At 35.2% G+C, this 20,009-nt stretch overlaps 1 protein-coding gene across 1 annotated transcript; it reads right to left on the bottom strand.

The window, feature by feature from the left end:
- Positions 1–544: 544 nt before the first annotated feature.
- On the bottom strand, positions 545–18,983 carry LOC306882854 (RNA polymerase-associated protein CTR9 homolog). The gene is made up of 23 exons (XM_079437820.1): positions 18,817–18,983; positions 18,248–18,346; positions 17,940–18,179; positions 17,744–17,861; positions 16,438–16,527; positions 14,981–15,237; positions 14,797–14,904; positions 13,882–14,118; positions 13,709–13,798; positions 13,492–13,620; positions 12,731–12,914; positions 12,559–12,647; positions 10,727–10,912; positions 10,548–10,635; positions 10,314–10,462; positions 10,109–10,225; positions 9,006–9,151; positions 8,845–8,916; positions 5,600–5,882; positions 5,355–5,509; positions 4,872–4,950; positions 4,678–4,784; positions 545–2,624 (listed from the first exon to the last, which is right to left on the bottom strand). The coding sequence occupies exons 1-23, from the start codon at positions 18,859–18,861 to the stop codon at positions 2,231–2,233; spliced, it is 3,462 nt and encodes a 1,153-aa protein (XP_079293946.1). The 5' UTR covers positions 18,862–18,983; the 3' UTR covers positions 545–2,230.
- Between the last annotated feature and the right edge of the window lie 1,026 nt (positions 18,984–20,009).

Here is a 20,009-nt window from a genome sequence, read left to right on the forward strand (position 1 = left end):
TGCAGTGTTTGAGTTTAATGAAAAGCTAATAATTAAATTATAAAATTAAAATAAATCACTTAAAAATAACATTAAAATCACTCACTAAAAAATATTTTAAAATATTTTGTTTACGTGCATGTCATGTAACCATTAATCAACACCAGAGAAACGTGAACATGCAAATGTAATTTCTAATAATTAAAATATTTATTTTAAAATACTTCAAGTAAACAGATAAAGTGAAAGAATGCCTGCATTACTTGTAACTAAGAAATAAAACAAATGTGTGCGTTTTAAAGTGTTTGAAAGACAAAAGCCTCCCAATGACATAGAAATATACATAACCTACTAATTCAGATAAACATGAATGTGTTCATCAGTAGTTTATGATTGAATATATGATGAAATGATTTTTGTAAATCCAGTGGTCAAAAGCCGTGTAGCCACATGATGACTGGTCTCTGTGTGAATGCCCACTGGAAGATGGAAGATTTTGTCAATGTATATAAGCGGTAGGCTATTTTAGAAAGGATGAAAAGATGAAAAAGAATGGAATAAGGAGAAGGAAAAAGCCAAAAATATTTTATTGCTATTGTATAAATAATACGTAATCATGTAATCAATAAAAAGTAACTGGATTCTGATGATGAGTATTTTAAAATTTAATCTAATTACAAGTAATCGGATTACGTAATCCAGATTACATGTAATCAGTTACTACCCAGCTCATTTTTTGGTGTGGTGGATATTTTCTTGGTGCACTTTGGGCAGCTTAGTACCAATTGAGCATTGTTTAGACACCACAACCTTCCGGAGTATTGTTGCTGACCATGTCCATCACTTTATGACCATGTGTACCTATCTTGTGATGTTACTTCCAGCAGGATAACGCGCAATGTCACAGAGCTCAAATAATCTCAAACTGGTTTCATGAGTTAACTAAACTCAAATGGCCTCCACAGTCACCAGATCTCCATCCAGTAGCGCATCTTTGGGATTTGGTGGAGCAGGAGATTGATCATGGATGTGACGCTGACAAATCTGCAGCAACTGTGTGATGCTGTCCTGTCAATATGGACCAAAATGATATCTCAGAGGAACATTTCCAGCACCTTATGCCTCGTTTCCACTAAGCGGTACGGTTCAGTACAGTACGATTCGGTACGGGTAACCCACTGCCATACCCTTTACTTGATAGGAGTGGTGTATTCCAGAAAGTAGCGATCGACAATAAGCACAACTCTGCCTCTTTTATGTCAGTTTTAATGAACAATAATAGCCATTATAAAAGTATAAGTACAAAGAGGCTTATATAAGAGGAAATAAAGACAAAAGCAAACAATTCAGTGTCAAACGTTTGCTACAAAGTCAGCACTGTAAGTTACTACGGTAAAAGTCAAAATAAATATAAAGTTAAACTTTGTGCTCAGTCAAAACGATATGACCAGGAACAAATAATAGATTCATGAGACCACGAATGCCTGTTAAATATACACAAAATGAATTGATTCTCGTTTAATTACTACAGAGACATCAGAGCTAGCTGCAAATATCGGAAGGACTAGCTGAGCGCCCGGTGATCGCGTATAGCTTCGACGTATTGCAGATGAGCAAACACCCTAAAAAATTCATCTTGCTCCACCCTTTTGGTACCCTTTGCTGTGCTAGGTACCCCAACGAAAGGGTACCAAAAAAGTGGTACGGTATGGTTCGCTATTTTGGTACCATTCACAACTTCTGACAATGGAAACAGACATAATTGCGTACCGTACCGCTCAGTGGAAACGAGCCATTACTGAATCTACGCCACAAAGAGTTCTGAAGGCAAAAGTGGGTGCAACTTGGTACTAGCAAGATATAGCTAATAAACTGGCCAGTGGGTGTGTGCATAAAAAAAACCCATCATTAACCAGGATTCAGTACAAACTAGAAAAATGTTTAAAATTACTTTTTATTCAAAAGGTATTTCATATTGTATACCAACTCTGAATCACAGCTTGCGATTCGTCCCTCGTGCTTTTAGACTACAGAGCACAGTATATGCTGTAATGCTCAACAAAAAAGCGCCTGCTAACGCGGTTTTGAACATTTCTTACTCAAAAGACTGAACAGAAAACACGTTCTCATTTCTGAAAAATAAAACAAAAAACTGTGTAAAATCTGAGAAACATTATTCAGGAAGACACATAACTACATACTATGATTTGAACATTACAAGAACAAAGGCTTTTCTTTTTGCTCAACGAACTCAGTCACTGTCGTCATCAGATCCTCTGTTGGAAGCTTCATTGTTGGACCCCTCCGGCTCAGAGTCGTTATCGGACCTCTGCGGAGAGCCCTCGTTCTCTGAACCTCGATCTGAAGCGGCGGCTGGAGATCCGGCCTGAGATTCATCGTCAGACACGGAGCGGCTCTTCTTGCTCTCGTTGTCTGACTGCTCCGAGTCGGACTGCTGCTGTGGTCTCCTCCGCTTCACCGGGCGTTCGCTGCCAGACTCGTCCTCGTCTGAGTTTCCAGAGCGCTGGGGGCTGCCGGCCTCACTGCCCGACTGGTTACGCTCCTCGTTGGAATCGCTGTCAGAAGCGATGCGTTTCCTGTGGCCTACGTCGTTGTCTGAACCAGAGCCGCTGTCCCTGGGGTTTCTAGACATAAAACAGACCATTTAAGGAATAAATAAATTCTTAATGAAACTGAATTAGCAACAGATGATGTTTTCAGAATTATGAGGTACATCCAAGTCTAAGAGATTATGGTAAAAGAAAACAACAGGATGGGGACTTGGTTTTATGCATCGGCTGTTGATTAGATTTTGAGGTGTGTGTTTCACTCAAAAACAGATGAAAAGGCAAAATAAGATGAACTTGTAAGAAAAGGTTTTCAGTGGTCTAAACAGGGGGGGGGGGGGGGGGGGTCTTTCAAACAGAGGAATCCAAGCAGTGTTGCCAGATTGGATGAACGATTTCCAGCCCAAAAGCTCACAAAAACCCGCCCAAAACTTTAACTGTCAAAATAATGTGATAGAATGTAAATCAAGGATGATAAGCCATTTTTAACTCCTTATAATGAACTAATGATGACAAAATAATATAAATATAATGCTAGATAAATTTCCCATGGATCAAATCAGAGCAAATACATTAAAGAGAACTACCAAATATGATTAAAATATGCAAGCAGACACGGTCAAAACGGCAATCAAGAAATTAACCGATACCCTCGAAAAACACATGCATCATTTTCAATGTCAACAGTCTGAATTTAAATGCAAAAAAGTGCCCAATATAAGCGATCAGAATAAGCAACGTAATTATAGGTATTTCACACTCGTTCATGCACACACCATGACAGTCAAAACTGTCATTCTGTATGATAATCTGACAATAAAAAAATTAACAACAACAATAATGCTCTTACTTTCGTGTCGCACTATAATTTCACACAGAACTAAGTCTTTCGTGAAGTTCATATTGTACATAATATAGAATTTTTCACAGTCAAAACTAACAAGTCCAGCATCTTTATAGGATATACCAATCTGGACCGTTTAAAAGATAAAAGACAGGATCGTATAGATATTGATTAAATATTTTAACTGTGCTCTGATTTCGGAGTTGCAGTGATATAGCCTTCGTGTCATCTCGCTCAACAGGTGTAATTCACGTTTTGAGAGTTAAAACACTCTCCACTCTTTACCATCAAACTTATATGTAGGCACTATGGTCACTTAGAGTTATAGATTCAAAATCAGATCCTTTATCGTGCTAAAAACCCGTCGCTCATGAATCATCACGTCTGTCTGTTGATCCCTAGTGATTGGCTAAAAGTGCGGCCGCGACGTCAACATCAGCACCAGTCTCTTTGCAGTGTGCGTGTGTGTTTAGTAACGTTGTGATGACTGATTGGATGCATGCAGTAGGCTATATATGCACACTTGGGCTTGTTTGTTAACCAATTAGCCTATACAATTTATATGCTTTGAAAACCACCAAACTGACCAAAAACTAGCCCAAATTTTGTCCACCCACCCAAGCCAATATTTACCCGCCCAATCTGGCAACACTGAATCCAAGGGATTGATTGTGTTTAAAGAAAAACGGTAAAAAAAAATAAAAAATAAATTTTTTAAAAATAAACAAAATGAATATAAAATAAATAAATGAAAATTAATCATTTAAATGTTAGGTAAATAGATTTTTTTTTTTTAATTATACAAATATTCCATTAAAATAAATGAATACATGAATGAAAGAACAAATTACAAAGTATATAGTATAATAGTACTATAACAATACTATAATGAATAGGGGAAAAAGTAAGAATGATCTTTTTTTTTTTTTTTTTACAGTATCTACTATCAAGATTTTTTAAACTGGCGTCCAGGGGGCACAAGAGAGTGCAAGGGAGTCCATATAAATGTTTACAGAAAAAGTGTAAAAATTGTATTCTTTTTTTTTTTTTAAATCATACATCACCAGAGAGAAGTCTGTCATTTCACTAGAAGATCCAGTTATATTTTGTTTAAAGATCATGAGGTCTTTTTTTTTTTAAATGAAACATGCATGGATGAAGCTCAAAAAAAATAAAAATAAAAATAAATAAATAAATCAAATAAAATAAAATCGCATTTACAAAATAGATATTGTGAAATTTCAGCTCATGTTGGTAGTTCAAGCAAACTCAAGTGACGTCTCTCACCTGTCTTCTGCTATTTTCAGGCCATCCTCATCAGAGGAGGAATCAGAGGATGAAATGATTGCCTTGGACTTGATCTTCCCTTTAAAAGACGGCGGCATGCGCTCCGGCTTGGGTTTAAAAAGAGACAAATGCAATTGAACTAAATCTCAACATAAAGGTCAAAATTTCATATTAAGTGCTCAGAGCATCGGTACCTTCTCGATCCTCTTGCGCTCTCTGGGCTTGCGCTGCTTTTTAGACCTTGAGCCTCCTTCCTCATCATCTGAACCAGGTCTGAGGAAACAACAAGAGAAGCGCACTGAAACTCAACCTGACCCAGAATAAACCAGTTTTAACTACAATCAGGTGTTCAGAAAAAAAAATGCAAAAAAAGAAAGAAAAAAATAAGCAAAAATACAAGTACAACATTGGCTCACATTTTGCAACGTTTCAAAACAATTGTGCCAATATTCCATTCTTAAAAATATTATTAAAAATATAAATAATCGTTTTAAATAATTATGTCTATATATTATAATTTAATCATTTATATCTTAATTTATGATTTCCATACATGTAATTGCATCATGATCCTCTGAACCTAAAACTCCTAAAAGAAATCTTAAAAGATAAAATATAAATATCAGATGAACGAACTCATCCATGAATTGAGTGGATATGTTGTTATTAATGTTTACCTCCTCCTCTTTTTACGGGGTTTCTTCTCGCCATCCTCCCCAGCATCCTCAACTTCACTGCCACTCCCAGATTTCTTCTTCTTCTTCCTTTTGATCGGCAGGTCCTCATCAGAGTCATCGTTGACAAAGTCATCAAAGTCACCTCCTTTCTTGCGCTAAGTAAAAAAAATACATGAAGATTTTATTACATAAAAAAGGGGGTGTGGAAAAAACAAGAAAAAAATTGTTGAAGCGTTTGGACTGACCCGCCCACTGCTTGCTTTCTTCTTCTCCTTTGCTGCTGCTTTCATCGTCTCTGAGAAGTTGAGCAGGTTCTTGGTCTTTTCCACATATTGGGCTCTTTGCTCCAGCAGCTTCTTCTGCTCCTCGACCACTTTGTTCTTCCTATCCTCCTGTTCTTTCTGCATCTGCTGCCGCAGCAGGTCTCTCTCCTGCTCCTGCTTGGCGCGGTGTTCCTTCTCCTCCTCATCTTGTTTACGAGCTCGGGCCACATGGTATTGAGCCTGGCTTAGCAAATCAGAGCACTGCCTGAAAGAGAACATACATTTAAAATGATGCATTGTTAACATGTCATTTAATAGCCTTCCAAAAAAAAAGAAGGAATAAAATGTATTTATATTAGGGCTGTCAAAGTTAAAGCGTTAACACATTAATTTTAACGGCACTCATTTTATTAACGTAGCACACATTTTCTGTTTGACCCGTGGCCTAGCCCGTATTTGAAGAAATGGAGATGGTGTCGCCAACTTAGCCGACCCCTTCAGCGACTTTTTTTCCCTTCAAAAAACGCTTAGCTTTATTTCGTTTCTGAGACTCAAGTCAAGTCAAGTCTGCTTTTTTGTCAATTCTTCCACATGTACAGCACATACATACAGAGAACTGAAATTGCATTACTCTCAGACCCTTGGTGCATACAGTTAACATTTAAGACACTGACAGTAGACGTTCAAATACAGATAAATACAGTTTAAACATATGTACATACAACTATACAGATATACAAATGAGGACATTTGTAGAAAAATAAAGAATGAGATAAAGTGGCATAAGGCACATGACAGATCAGTGTTGCATGGGGTAAAAGAGGGGAGGGGTGCAAGGACGGGAGGGAGTTCAGCTTCCTGACAGCCTGATGTATGAAGCTGTCCTTCAGTCTGCTGGTTCTCGCCTGGAGACTCCGCAGTCTCCTCCCTGATGGCAGCAGACTGAAGAAGCTGTGTGTCGGGTGGGTGGGATCGCCTGCAATGCGGAGGGCTTTGCGGGTGAGACGGGTGCTGTAAATGTCCTGGAGGGAGGGGAGAGAGACACCAACGATCTTCTCAGCTGCTCTCACTATGCGCTGAAGTGACTTGCGGCAGGATGCGTTGCAAGCGCCATACGACACAGTGATGCAGCTAGTCAGGATGCTCTCGATGGTGCCTCTGTAGAAGGTGCACATGATGGGGGCCGGGGCTCTGGCTCTTCTCAATTTGCGGAGGAAGTAGAGACGCTGCTGTGCTTTCTTGGCCAGTGCTACAGTGTTGTTAGTCCAGGAGAGGTCCTCAGTGATGTGCACACCCAGGAACTTGGTGCTGCTCACTCTCTCCACAGTCGCACCGTTGATGGTCAGAGGGGCATGCTGAGTGTGTACTCTCCTGAAGTCGACAACAATCTCCTTCATCTTCTCCACATTCAGAGAGAGATTGTTGTCACTGCACCACCCGGCCAGGCAGCTCACCTCGCTCCTGTAGTTTGTCTCATTGACTCACCAGTACTGCCACGCGAGAGCAAGGTCTTGCTTTCCCAGCACACACACACCTCTCTCTCTGTGCGTTTGCATTGTTTAGAAAGCGGCAGAGAGGAGCACTTTCAGTTAAACACAGATATTATGTTGCTTCTCTAATTTTACATGCAAGTATAGCCGAAATCACAGCACATCTGTCTTTATCTTATGTGTAGCCTGTTTGATTTTATCAGACGACGGCTCAATTATGAATCAGGATTGTTTGTGCAGTTTAACATCTTGGAAGGGAGAGCTGTCTTAATGGATCACGTTTCAGTCACTATTTCATATTCATCCCATTGTCTGACAACAGAAACAGTAAAATATATCAATGAAAACTGTTTTATTGAGAATTTGGCTGCATCAAAATACAGTATGTGGACACAGAGAGGCAAACAAATCTAATAATAAATAATAAATGTACATTTTGCATTTTCAGAAGAAGTGAGCTGCCCTGTCATGCAAAAATGTAAACAGGTTTGTGTAAGTAAATTGCTCAGTGCAAAGAAATAGAAGTAATGGAAACCTGGTATTTCTTTTTTCATATGTCTAATAGACATGAACAAGTTCTCTGAAAAACTTCTCTGACCTTTGAAACATATCTAGTCTTCATGCTCTATGTTGACTATGGTTTCAATAATAATAATAAACATACATTTGCATAAAGCATCCATATTTGTCCATGCCCATGTTGATTAGAGTATTAAAAACTTGAAAAGTATTAATTTAATGTACATTTAGAACAAATAAAAATGTGCGATTAAGTTGCAATTAAGCACGAGTTAACTCATGACAATCATGCGATTAAATATTTTAATCGATTGACAGCCCTACTTTGTTATTTATTTTTATAGATAGATAGATAGATAGATAGATAGATAGTATTTTATTGAATAAATACAATTATTAAAAAAGTTAAAATATAAACATCATATATATAAAAATACATTATATATAACATATGTATGGATCTATTTTTTATATTTATATATATATATATTTTTTTTTTTATAAGTTATGTGTGACCCTGGAGCACAAAAGCAGTCTCAAGCCGCTGGGGTATATTTGTAGCAATAGCCAGACCCAGCTGTATGGGTCAAAATTAACCTTTTTTTTTTTTTTGCCAGAAATCATTAGGATATTAAGTAAAGATCATGTTCCATGAAGATATTTTGTAAATTTCCTACTGTAAATATATGAAAACGTCATTTTTGATTGGTAATATGCATTGCTAAGAACTTCATTTGGACAACTTTAAGGGCGATTTTCTCAGTATTTTTATTTTTTTTGCACCCTCACGATTCCAGATTTTCAAATAGTTGCATCTCGTCCAAAAATTGTCCGATCCTAACAAACCATACATCACTGGAAAGCTTATTTATTCAGCTTTCAGATGATGAATAAATCTCAATTTTGAAAAATTTACCCTTATGACTGGTTTTGTGGTCCAGGGTCACATATATAAATTATATATAAAACATCAATTTGTTTAACTAAACTAAAAATCAGTGTGTAATTTATAACATTTATAAAATATATCAAAAACTAATTAAACATCATATATAGATAAAATACACATAACTGTATATTAAGCATCAAAATATTTTAGATTTGCTCATGACACCCTGCATTTTCATGGGAGGTGTCAGATCCCATCTGACTGGGGCATGCTGTAACAGGAAACTTCAATTTCAGAACAAATATCGCACATCTGGAAAACAAACCTACCTGGCTTCGCTTGCGGCTAGCGCTAGGTCGAATCTCATTTTGTCTCCAGCCTTACTGAGGTAGCTGAAGTACCTGTGAGAACAATAACAGAAAGTTATGAAAGGCATATGAGAGCCTCAGGCTGTGTGTGTCATAGCCTGGAGGTCCTGAAGTTCACGTACCTGTGAGCCAACTCCAGCTCTTTCACCGCACTCAATACAGCCTTCAGATTACTCTTCTCGTCCTTCAGCACTAGCGTGGCCAACCTCTGCAGCACCAGCGCCACATTAAACAACAGCACGGTGTCACTGGGAGCCACATGCCGGGCCTGGGAATTAAAGAACCGGAAAAAACTTAGTCAGAAACATGCATAATTAGGACTGCAAAGATTCAAATAATATTTGGTAGCATTCTACAATAAACATTAACAAAGATAAATAACTACTATAATAAATGTATTGCTCATTGTTAGTTAATGCTTTAACTGACATTATCTAATGGGACTTTATCGTAAAGTGTTACCAATGAATTATAATTAATACAATAATAATACATAATAAAAATAAATATATGCGCATTAATCCTGTTATTTTGATGAAAAACAGCTACATTAATATATGTACATTCCAGTATAATACATTGGGTTCCACTTTACAAGATAACTAAATAAGCAATATGTTAAATTAAATAAACTGTTAAATACTATTTTTATTTAACGAATTATGCAACATATAAATAAATATTAGCATAATCATATAATTAGCTTGCCACATAATATCCAGCAGCCTGATTTATAATTCAAGAAAAAAAGGATACTATCATGTTTGTGGTTCTATGCAGGGTTATTATAGTTAACTAAAACCATAAAAAACTTGAAATAAAATAAACTGAAATAACACACACATACATATATGTAATATAAACTTTTAAGGCAACATTTCTTGTTTTCATTCAACTTAGCTATAGACACGTTTTAAAAATAAAAACTATTAAAAATTACAAAACAACAAAATGATTTAAACTTCAGCAAAAATTCAAAGGAAAATGAAATAAATACCAATTCAAAATATTAATAAAACTATAACAGGGTCTTGATGTTGTCATGGTCACATGCCAAATAAAATATTTATTATAAAACATGTTTTATTTTGATTTAAAATGGGTTTAATTTTTATTTTTGAAATTTTTAATTAATTACTAGTTTTTCATTAACTTACAAAACCCAGTTTGGAAAACACTGCAGTAAAAAAAAAGAAACTGCCAAGTGATATTAAGATTTGCCCACCCTCAGAAGAGTCTGTTTGCACTCCTGCAGCTTGCCACATTTGAAGAGCGCTCGGGCCAGATACAGCAGCACCTCTGTGTTCTGATATTTGTAGAATTTCTTCAAACAGTTTTCATACTAAAGAGACAGAAAAACAGGACTTGAGTACAGATCCAGAACAAAACAGTCCTCTTCAGGGGACAGTTCCTTCAGTTTATTCTCTCACCATCTGCACAGCACTGATGTATTGCTTCTGCTCCACATAGATGTGTGCGAGATTCAACCAGACATCATTGATCTCTGCTGTGGCCTCTCGGACCTGTGCAAAAACATCCCGTGCCTCTCGGAAATAACCCTTGTGCGCCAACACAGCCCCTGAGTCACATGGAAGAAAGATGCTTATGATGAAATTGACCGCTAACCAATTAACTAACCGCTAATTAAACAGCAGATAAAACACCTATGCCATTGGCAGCATATAGATTTTTGGCATCATTCCTCAGAACTTGTTTATAGATCGCCAAAGCTCGATCCTGGTGCCGCTTTTCCTGCAAAAACAAATTAAATAAAACTGTAAATAAATAAGACAACTAATTCTAAAAACACATGACGGTTTGTCAGCTGAATGACGCGAGGCACCTTTTCTCGGTCTCTAGTTGGCTGATGCAGCGTCTGAAGCCACACGTTACCCAGCGCCAGCATAGAGTAAGTGTCGTTCTGTGTAGACGGCTGCTTAAGAATGCGTTCAAACTTCTTCTGCCCGGGACCCCACTCTTGCTTCGCCAAGTGAAGGTTACCAATCAGAGACCAGGCATCAGGGTGGTCCTGCAAAACAAAATTTATTTATACACATCTTATTAAAAAAATATATTTTATAAAAAAAAAAAAAAAAAAAAATTATGAAAGTCTAGATGCATAAGCCAAAATAATCAAAACAGCCCAAAAGTTGCAAAAAAAAAAAAAAAAGCCCACAAATTATAGGATAAAAAAAATGCAAGTGCACAGCACAGCTTTACTGCAGCAATATTATAGTTAACTAAAACCATTCAAAAAAATTATTACTTAAATAAAATAAACTTTAACTGAAATAAAATATTTGAAAAAACACTTCTCAGCTAGCAACATTTCTCATTTTAGTTTAACTTAATTTACTAAAATAACAAACTGAATATAATTCATTTAAAACTATATAGTCATACATACATAAACATTACTAAAAATTACAAAAACACAACAAAATGACTAAAATTTAACAAATTAAAATGAAAAGCGAAAATACAAAATACAGAAAAAATGAAGAAAACTTAATAAAAACAGTGATACTAAAATAACACTTTACTGAGGAACAGCAAATGTTTCAGGTCACAACAAGACGTTGATACTTGGTTAAATTTCGGTTGCGACGTCGGGTGACCAAAATTCAATGAAAATTTTTAATGTCAATGTTAAATTGATGTCCAATACCGACGTCAGCTGACGGTGATATTTTGTTGTTTTTAGGTTGTGTAACCAAAATCCAACGTTAAGTCAACTTCAAATTGACGTCAAATACTGACCCGATTTATATTTTCAATCAAAATGCAACATCTGTCCAACGTCATGTCCAATGTCAACTTGATGTTATATAGATGTCCGGTGCCTGCTGGGTAATTACAACACCAGGTACGAGGAGTCTCCTTAAAGGAAAACTTCACTTTTTTTGAAAATAGGCTCATTTTCCAACTCCCCAAGAGTTAAACAGTTGAGTTTTACCGTTTTCGAATCCATTCAGCCGATCTCCGGGTCTGGCGGTAGCACTTTTAGCGTAGCTTAGCATAGCTCATTGAATCTGATTAGACCGCTAGCATCTCGCTCAAAAATGACCAAAGAGTTTTGTTATTTTTCCTATTTAAAACTTGACTCTTCTGTAGTTACATCGTGTATTAAGACTGACTGAAAATGAAAAGTTGCGATTTTACAGGCTGATATGGCTAGGAACTATGCTCTCATTCTGGTGTAATAATCAAGGAACTTTGCTGCCATTCCATGGGTGCAGCAGGTGCAATGATATTACGCAGCGCCTGAAAGTAAGTCCCCGTAATATCATTGTGCCTGCTGCACCCATTATTGATAATAAATCGAATCAACTGAGAATTATATTACTAGTTTATTTATCTCAACAAACTAGAACCATATAGAATTCAGAGGAAACATGATAATGTTAATTAATTCAATTGCTTTTTGGTAACCATGTGACATGCCCAACCATGTGATCTTTCTTTGTTTTAAGGGGACTCTTGCACCTGGTATTGCAATTAGGCATTGAAGATCACGTTGTGACTGAAAGTTTGCCGTTGCTCAGTAAAGCTGTGGTTTATATCTCAAATTATCTTTGTTGTCTTTTGTTTTACTTTTTGTCTATTTGAATTAATACAGAACTAGAACACTGAGAATATATGTTGGTCGTATGTATAAAGATAAGAACTACCTACCTGATTGATCTGAAGGGCTTCTTTAAACCAGTCGGAAGCTTCGTAGAAATTTCCCTTGTCACGCGCCATCGCTCCAAGTCGCAAGTAACCTGTAACAGATTCAAATAAATCAAGAGAACTGACCATTTCCTGAAAAAAGGCTACACAAAATGAAAACTGCGATGATGCATACAGTCCACATAGTTGGGATGCTCTCTCAAGATGTTCTTGTAGAGTTTCTCAGCCTCGTGGAACTCGCACATGGCTTCATAGAGTCTGGCCAGGTTATAGGAGGTTGTGACGGAGATGGCGTTGTAGTAGTGCTCATCATGCTCTCCCTCAGCTTTTGCCCTCTCCAAAGAAGCCAGGAAGTATTTCTACAAAGAAAATGAAATGTTTTCTGTGGTAATGAACAGAAGAACCACAATATTCATTTAAAGGGATAGTTCTCCCAAAAATTTAAATTCTGTCATTAATTACTCACCCTCATGTCTTTCCAAACCTGTAATATATCCATTCATCTTGGATACAACACAAATGAAGATATTTCTGATGGAATCTGAGAGCTCTCTGAACCTCCCATAGACAGCAAGGATCCTAACACAATCAAGACTCAGAAACGCAGCAAGGGCATCGTTACAATAATCCATGTGACATCAGTGGTTCAACCATAATTTTACAAAGCTACGAGAATACTTTTTGTGCATCAAGAAAACTAAAATAATGACTTATTTTCGTAGGTAAAATTACAGTTGAACCATTGATCCTTGGACCTTTGCTGTCTATGGGAGGGTCAGAGAGCTCTCGGAATTCATCAAAAATATCTTAATTTGTGTTCCGAAGATGAACGAAGGTCTTATGGGTTTGGAACAGCATGAGGGTGAGTAATTAATGACACAAATTTCATTTTTGGGTGAACTATCCCTTTAATCAGAGCTAAAAATCCCTCTTTACCTTTGCCTCACCAAGGTTTCCCAACCTGAAGTGTAAAGCCCCCAAATTATTGAGGATCTCAGGAGGAACATCAGCTTGGACCTTCTCCTGGAGGATACGAGTGGCCGTGCCATATGCAGAAAGAGCACCCTGCAGGAAAGATAGGCACTTCACAGTTTGAGAGAGGTATATGTTGCATGAGTCCAGACACAAGCATATGCAGGAATAACGCTGTTACCTGAATGTCTGTTTGTTCCAAAATCTGGGCGAGCTCAATCCAGGCTTCCACATCATCGGAATACTGTACTGTGACTTTTTTCAGATGTTCCTGAGTAAAAAAAAACAGGAGCCTTATAGTTTCTGAGAAAAACTTTTTGTAATGCCATTTTTGATATATATACATGGTCATACTTTAGCAATGTCTCTCTTCTCCTGGTCATCCAATGTGGCGTAAAGTGATCCAAGGATTTTCATGGTTTCATAATTGTTGGGATAGGCCTTCAGGACCTTTTCAAAGCACTGTGCAGCATTCTCCTTGTCTCTACGATATACATACATCTGGCCCAGGCCAAAGAAGGGCAGTACGAAAGTAGATGACGCAAACTGAGTGGCCTGATAGTAGTACTGGAAGGCCTGGTCGTAGTCCTCCTAAAAGCAAAGACATGTGCAAGTTTATCAGCATTGGTGTTACACACTGCAGGAAATTTAAGCTGAATGACAGACTGATGTATTGGCAAGGTCAAATAATGTTTGGCCTCTGTCCATACTATCAGTCTTCAGTAAATATTACACTAAATACTTAACTTTGTGTAAAGCATTGTGTAAAAAAAATAAAATAAATAAATACAATTATTCTATATACAGATCTACTCATCATTATTTTAAGACCAGTAGTTTTCGGTAATTAAAATAAAGTAGAAATAAAACAGTTAAATATTAATGTAAGATAAAAAAAAAAAAAAAAATTGAAATGTTCACTTGTCAACTTACTGAAATAAACAATACTAAAATTACTGAAACTAAAGCTGAAATAATGTATTAAAATGTAATAAAATTCATAAATTAATTACAGTTAATTTAATGAAATTTAAAACAAAAATAAAAGGGTGTAATAAAATTATTAAAACTTAAAATTAAAACTCAAAATATAATAATAAAAGCTAATAAAAAAATAAATCAAGTTAAAACATGATACTAAAAATAATACTAAAATAACACTCTTTACTGTTGATTATGCTATTATTCCCAGCTAATTATCTATGTAATAACATGTTATATGAAATATATACGGAGAACTATTTCTAATGAAAGACGTCTCTTTCTTACCTGGACGTGGAAGGAACGAGCTAACTGATAGCAGCTCTCTGCTTGCATAGCCTCCACCTCTGTGTTGTGAAAAGCATGAAGAGCCAGATGCTGCACTTTGCTGTAGTCCTGAAAAACACAAAGCACGTATAAAGTACAAGATCTCCACTTCAAACTGTAGATCATAAGAGAGATCTAGCTTTACCTTTTTGAAGAAGAAATGGTTGGCGAGATGATTGAGCACCATGGGGTTGCTGGGGTCAATGGTGTAGGCTCTGGAAAGCAGCTGCACACCGTTCTTGATGGAGTCGGCCTCTTTGTTGTTGAGCTCCAGCACAGCCAAACCCACCAAAGCTCCCACACATTTGGAGTTGAGCTCCAGGGCTCTGCCAAACGCCAAGCGAGCTTTCTCCAGTTTGTTGAGCTTGACAAAGCAATGGCCCATGCCTAGTCTAACCTCGGCTGCAATAAGACAATTTACACAGAAATGAGCTCTGTGAGTCTTGACCAGTCACTGCTAACCAGCAGTTTGAAACACAGGGCCCTATGATTTCATGATGCAAAAAACAGACGGAATCCAGTATGAAAATGGAATTTACAGCATAATGCGGAATTTCACCGAATGAAGCCAATTTTGGAAGAATATATCAAAAGTAGGACTGTAAAGGTAACCAAAATGAAATATACTCATGCGTGACACTCATGTGTCTTTTCAGCGTATGCCATCTCACTACATGAGGACATAAACACATAAAATTCATCTTCAGAGATGCTCTGAGAATCACAAGCATTTCACTGGATAAAACTATAGTCATATCATGTACACACAGAAACTTAAAGGGTCTTTAGGACAACCCGTCAAAATTAAAGTTTGGTTTAACTTGACAGAAATATTACAATTGTACAGCAGAATGTACTTCTCAAAGAAATAATAATAAAATAAAATAAAAAAATAATCAATATTTTTTTCTTTTTATAACTTTAATACTAAATCTCTGTTGTGCCAAAATAACGGCAATTGCCCAATTTTCATTTGTTTACATTTGAAAATATTAAATTGTTAATGTGTGATATGCACGTTTGATGATGAATTATATTACATTATAAATCCATAAAAACAACACAATTTCTGAAAAAAAAATTCATGAAATAAAACATTTCTCATTAATTATTAAAATAGCAAATTTCGGTAACACTTTATTTTGATAGTCAAGTTTAGACGTTCTCCTGAATAAGAAAATTTGCAAGTATATCTCAACTTATTCTACTAACCCCAACCTAATAGTCTACTAATACTCTAACAAGTTAGTTGAAATGCAGCTAGCAAGTAGAAAGTATACATTTATTGAATATTGAAATGAAGTGTGACCAAAATGTAAATTAATTATAAAAATGTTTTATGAATTCTATTGATTTAACATGCATTGATTATTCAAATGTATTTAAACAGAATACAGAAAACTTAAAACATGACAGAACTTTATGAAGAAATAAAACATTTCACAGGGCCCCAAGTTTATATTATAATGTATAGTATTGAAGTAATAAATGTATATTTTGTCAAGATTTGATTAGAATACATTGATCTACTATAACTATCTAGGAAGTGGTCAGGTTTTAAGGAAAAGACAGTAGTATTTTTAACACATCTGACAGACTCACCTGGACAGCCAGGGTTAGTGCGAAGTGCTTTTTTGTAGTAAGCTAGAGCTCCTCTGTAATCCTTTTTGTTGAAGGAGATACACGCCTTTCCTATTGAAGCACATAAACAATCATTTATAACAAGGCAATATCTATTAATAGCATACGCTTGGCATAAACATGCAATAGTCAATGGTTGCAATCTACTCTGAAACCTGATCCTGTAGAATGCGCAAGATTGACATGTTTTGAATTTGAGCATGCAGCACTCGCATTTAATTAATTAAAACAACGAATATGATATAATAATGGAGTTTAATTATCAAATTAGGCCATATTGAAATTTGTGTTTTTCCTCCCTTAAATTTAAAATGCAATTTAAGACCTCTTCAAATGATAATTAAGTCTTTTGTTATAGCATTTAAGACTGTTTAGGAACTTAAATTTGATCTAACTAATCTAAAGGTTTCGAAGGAACACTGTAAAGGGTTTCTGCAGGTTTTATCAATGTAAACTTAAGACTTTTTAAGCAAAATTGCATAAAATAAGACGTTTTATGAAAAAATTGATCACAATGAAGTGAGTTTATGATTAAAACAAGAACAAATATCTGGCACTGGGCTCAGAAAAATCAACTTGATTGAAAGCGAAAGCAAGTTTTCATTCCCCACTTAATGTACAAAACTTCATAAGTTCAATTTGCATCTCAAGTAAATGTATCTTGATTTAATGATGTTTAGATAATTGCATTGAGGAAAAAAAAATACTAAGGAAGATGCAACATTTAATGTCACGACGTCATGAATATAAGACTTTTTGCTCCAGTTTAAGACCTTTTTAGGCCTTAATTTGTGAAAGGGGCGAACTAAGACCCTTTAAGACTTTGAGACTAGTTGCTGTCAAACGATTAATCGCGATTAATCGCATTCAAAATAAAAGTTTTTGTTTACATAATATGTGTGTGGGTACTGTTACTCGTATTTATTATGTATATACAAATAGACACACAAACAATATATATTTTGAAAATATTTACATGCATATATTTATATTCATATAATTTATTTTATATTTAATATATAATAACATATTTTTCTTAAATATATGCATGTATGTGTATTTATATATACATAATAAATATACACACTCATATATTATGTAAACAACAACTTTTATCTTGGATGCGATTAATCGCGATTAATCATTTGGCAGCACTACTCGAGACCCACACAAACTCTGCTGTATTAGGAAAAATAGAGTGAATTGTGATTTCAAGTTGACTTTAAATCAGACTTTTAAGTATATAATGATCATGTGCCGTACTTACCCAGGAGTGCAGGGATGTTGTTTGTTGACTGGTTCAGTACAAACTGAAACTGAGCATCTGCCTGATCCATCTTATCTCCTTCCAGGAGACAAAAGCAAGCTCTTCCCAGCAGATGGTTCTGCAGAAATGAGAAATATCATGAGGCTAAAGACCGAACATCAAAACACAACGATAACATACTGTAACCTTTATTTACCTGATCATACATGATGATCTTGTCTGCCATGGTGTACAGAAGAGTGGACTGGTTGATGAGGTCCTTCTTTGCATCCTTGTTCTTCTCTTTCCGCGCCTGCTGGACATAGTAAGCTGCTAGTGTGTCCAAACACGTCATCTGGTCCTTCTCGTGGTCTCTGTAATCGAGGTTTCCATCAATGCGCGCCGCCTCCAGCAACTTGACAAAATCTTCTGTCTTGCCTTGCTTGTAGTACTCCAACTGAAAAGAAATAGTCGTGAGATTTTTTGCACGCCAGAAATCCTAATAATGTCAAGCTTGTCACTTACAGCGAGTGCAATCCATATGTGCAGCTGTGTGTGTTCCTGTTTGAGGATACTGATAACTTCATCTCCCTCTGGAAGCTGGTCAAAGTCAAGCTCAATAACCTGAGGAAGAGACAACAAATTAATGATCATTAATGAGGACGAGACTTCAAAATAAGATGCAATTCCTCCAGTGAGTTTGGCTGAAACTAACAGTAGAGCTCTAATAACTAAAACAAATATCATACAATAAATATAGTATACATTCAGTTAATGTGAAGGGTTTGTTGCTGTGATTTTTCTTTAAACTCTAGTTTGTACAATTTGCCTGGTTCTCAGTTAATGGCATTTCACATATATATAATTTAGACATGAACTTCATTAGAAATTGCTTGGAACACGTTAAAAGTTTTTACGACTGAGTTAGCCTAAGGCTCATGAGAGTATTGCTGTCATCCGCATTTGTTAATTAATTAATTGTATATAAACTTATCAAAAGCGCGTGAATGATAGCATGCTAGCAGAAGATAGCTATTCACATTACTGTAATCAAATTATATTCAGCACCGCATAGAGATCAAACAAGCCCAAACCTCGTCTGTGTCCCGCAGAGGGATTTCAATGGATCCCCGAGACATGGTTGCGACTCAAACCAAAACCCAATATCACAGTTTTTGGTTTGTACTTGATCGTATCCAGTGGAGATGATCAGCAGCGGCAGCCCCACACACTCACCAACTGAACACTACACTTCCGGATTAGCGGTCAAGCGCTTCAAATTAAAAGTCCTCGAAAATTCATACATTATGGACTTTTTGTTTTAACATTTTAAAGACCTTTCTGTGGTCATAAAATGATCGTGAGGCGTGACAAATTATTAAAAATCCAAATATTAATAAACGTATATTTAGTTTGGGTATAGTGTGACAAATCAATAATAATAACAGTAATAACAACAAAAACAACAACACATATGATACGATAGAAGTAAATGTATATCTAAATGATAATATAATATAATATTTTATATTATATTATATATATAATATAATTAACATTACTAAAAAATAGAAAGTTAAATAATAATAATAAAAATAACAAATGTGCAATGATGAATATTATTATATAATTTTAGACATAATTACTACTATTCATATTACTACTACATTACTATTATCATATTGTATATATAAATAGTAATAATAATAATAATAATATATACAACGAAATGAAAGCAGCATAATTATATCTATTATTTATATTTTATATTACTTGTAAATTATAATTACATAGTTATACTATTGTTGATGACAAATATGCAATTATATGATAATAGCATAATATAAAATTATAATACAAAGTTATATAGTTGATTAATAATAATAAATTGATATATGTAAATATATTAAAATAATAATAATATATAATATTTATATCTAAATTTATAATATTATACAGAGAGATTATGATAACAATAACAAATACACAATGACATTATAATAGTATAGTTGTCTCTAAAATTATAATAATATATTAAATAGACAAAATAATATTCAGATTAAATGATTAAAATTCATATTAATAATAAATGAACAATGACAGTAGTATTATTATACTGTATATTAATAATAATTATTATACATAGACAATGATATGACAATAGTTTAATTATATCTAAAATTATGTGATGATATAACATTTTATGGAATAATAATTATTATTATTGTTATTATTCAAATTAGAATTAGAATTAGAATTATACATTTTAAACATAAAAGGCTGACTA

Source organism: Barbus barbus, assembly GCF_936440315.1.
Source record: "Barbus barbus genome assembly, chromosome: 2".
NCBI lineage: Eukaryota > Metazoa > Chordata > Actinopteri > Cypriniformes > Cyprinidae > Barbus > Barbus barbus.

Excerpts from the sequence above, each read along its gene's own strand:
- LOC306882854 (XM_079437820.1), bottom strand. The coding sequence starts at position 18,861 with ATGTCTCGGGGATCCATTGAAATCCCTCTGCGGGACACAGACGAG. Across the intron at positions 4,951-5,354 it reads CCCCGTAAAAAGAGGAGGAG|ACCTGGTTCAGATGATGAGG; the intron begins GTAAACATTAAT and ends TTGTTTCCTCAG. Across the intron at positions 2,625-4,677 it reads CTGAAAATAGCAGAAGACAG|AAACCCCAGGGACAGCGGCT; the intron begins GTGAGAGACGTC and ends TTTTATGTCTAG.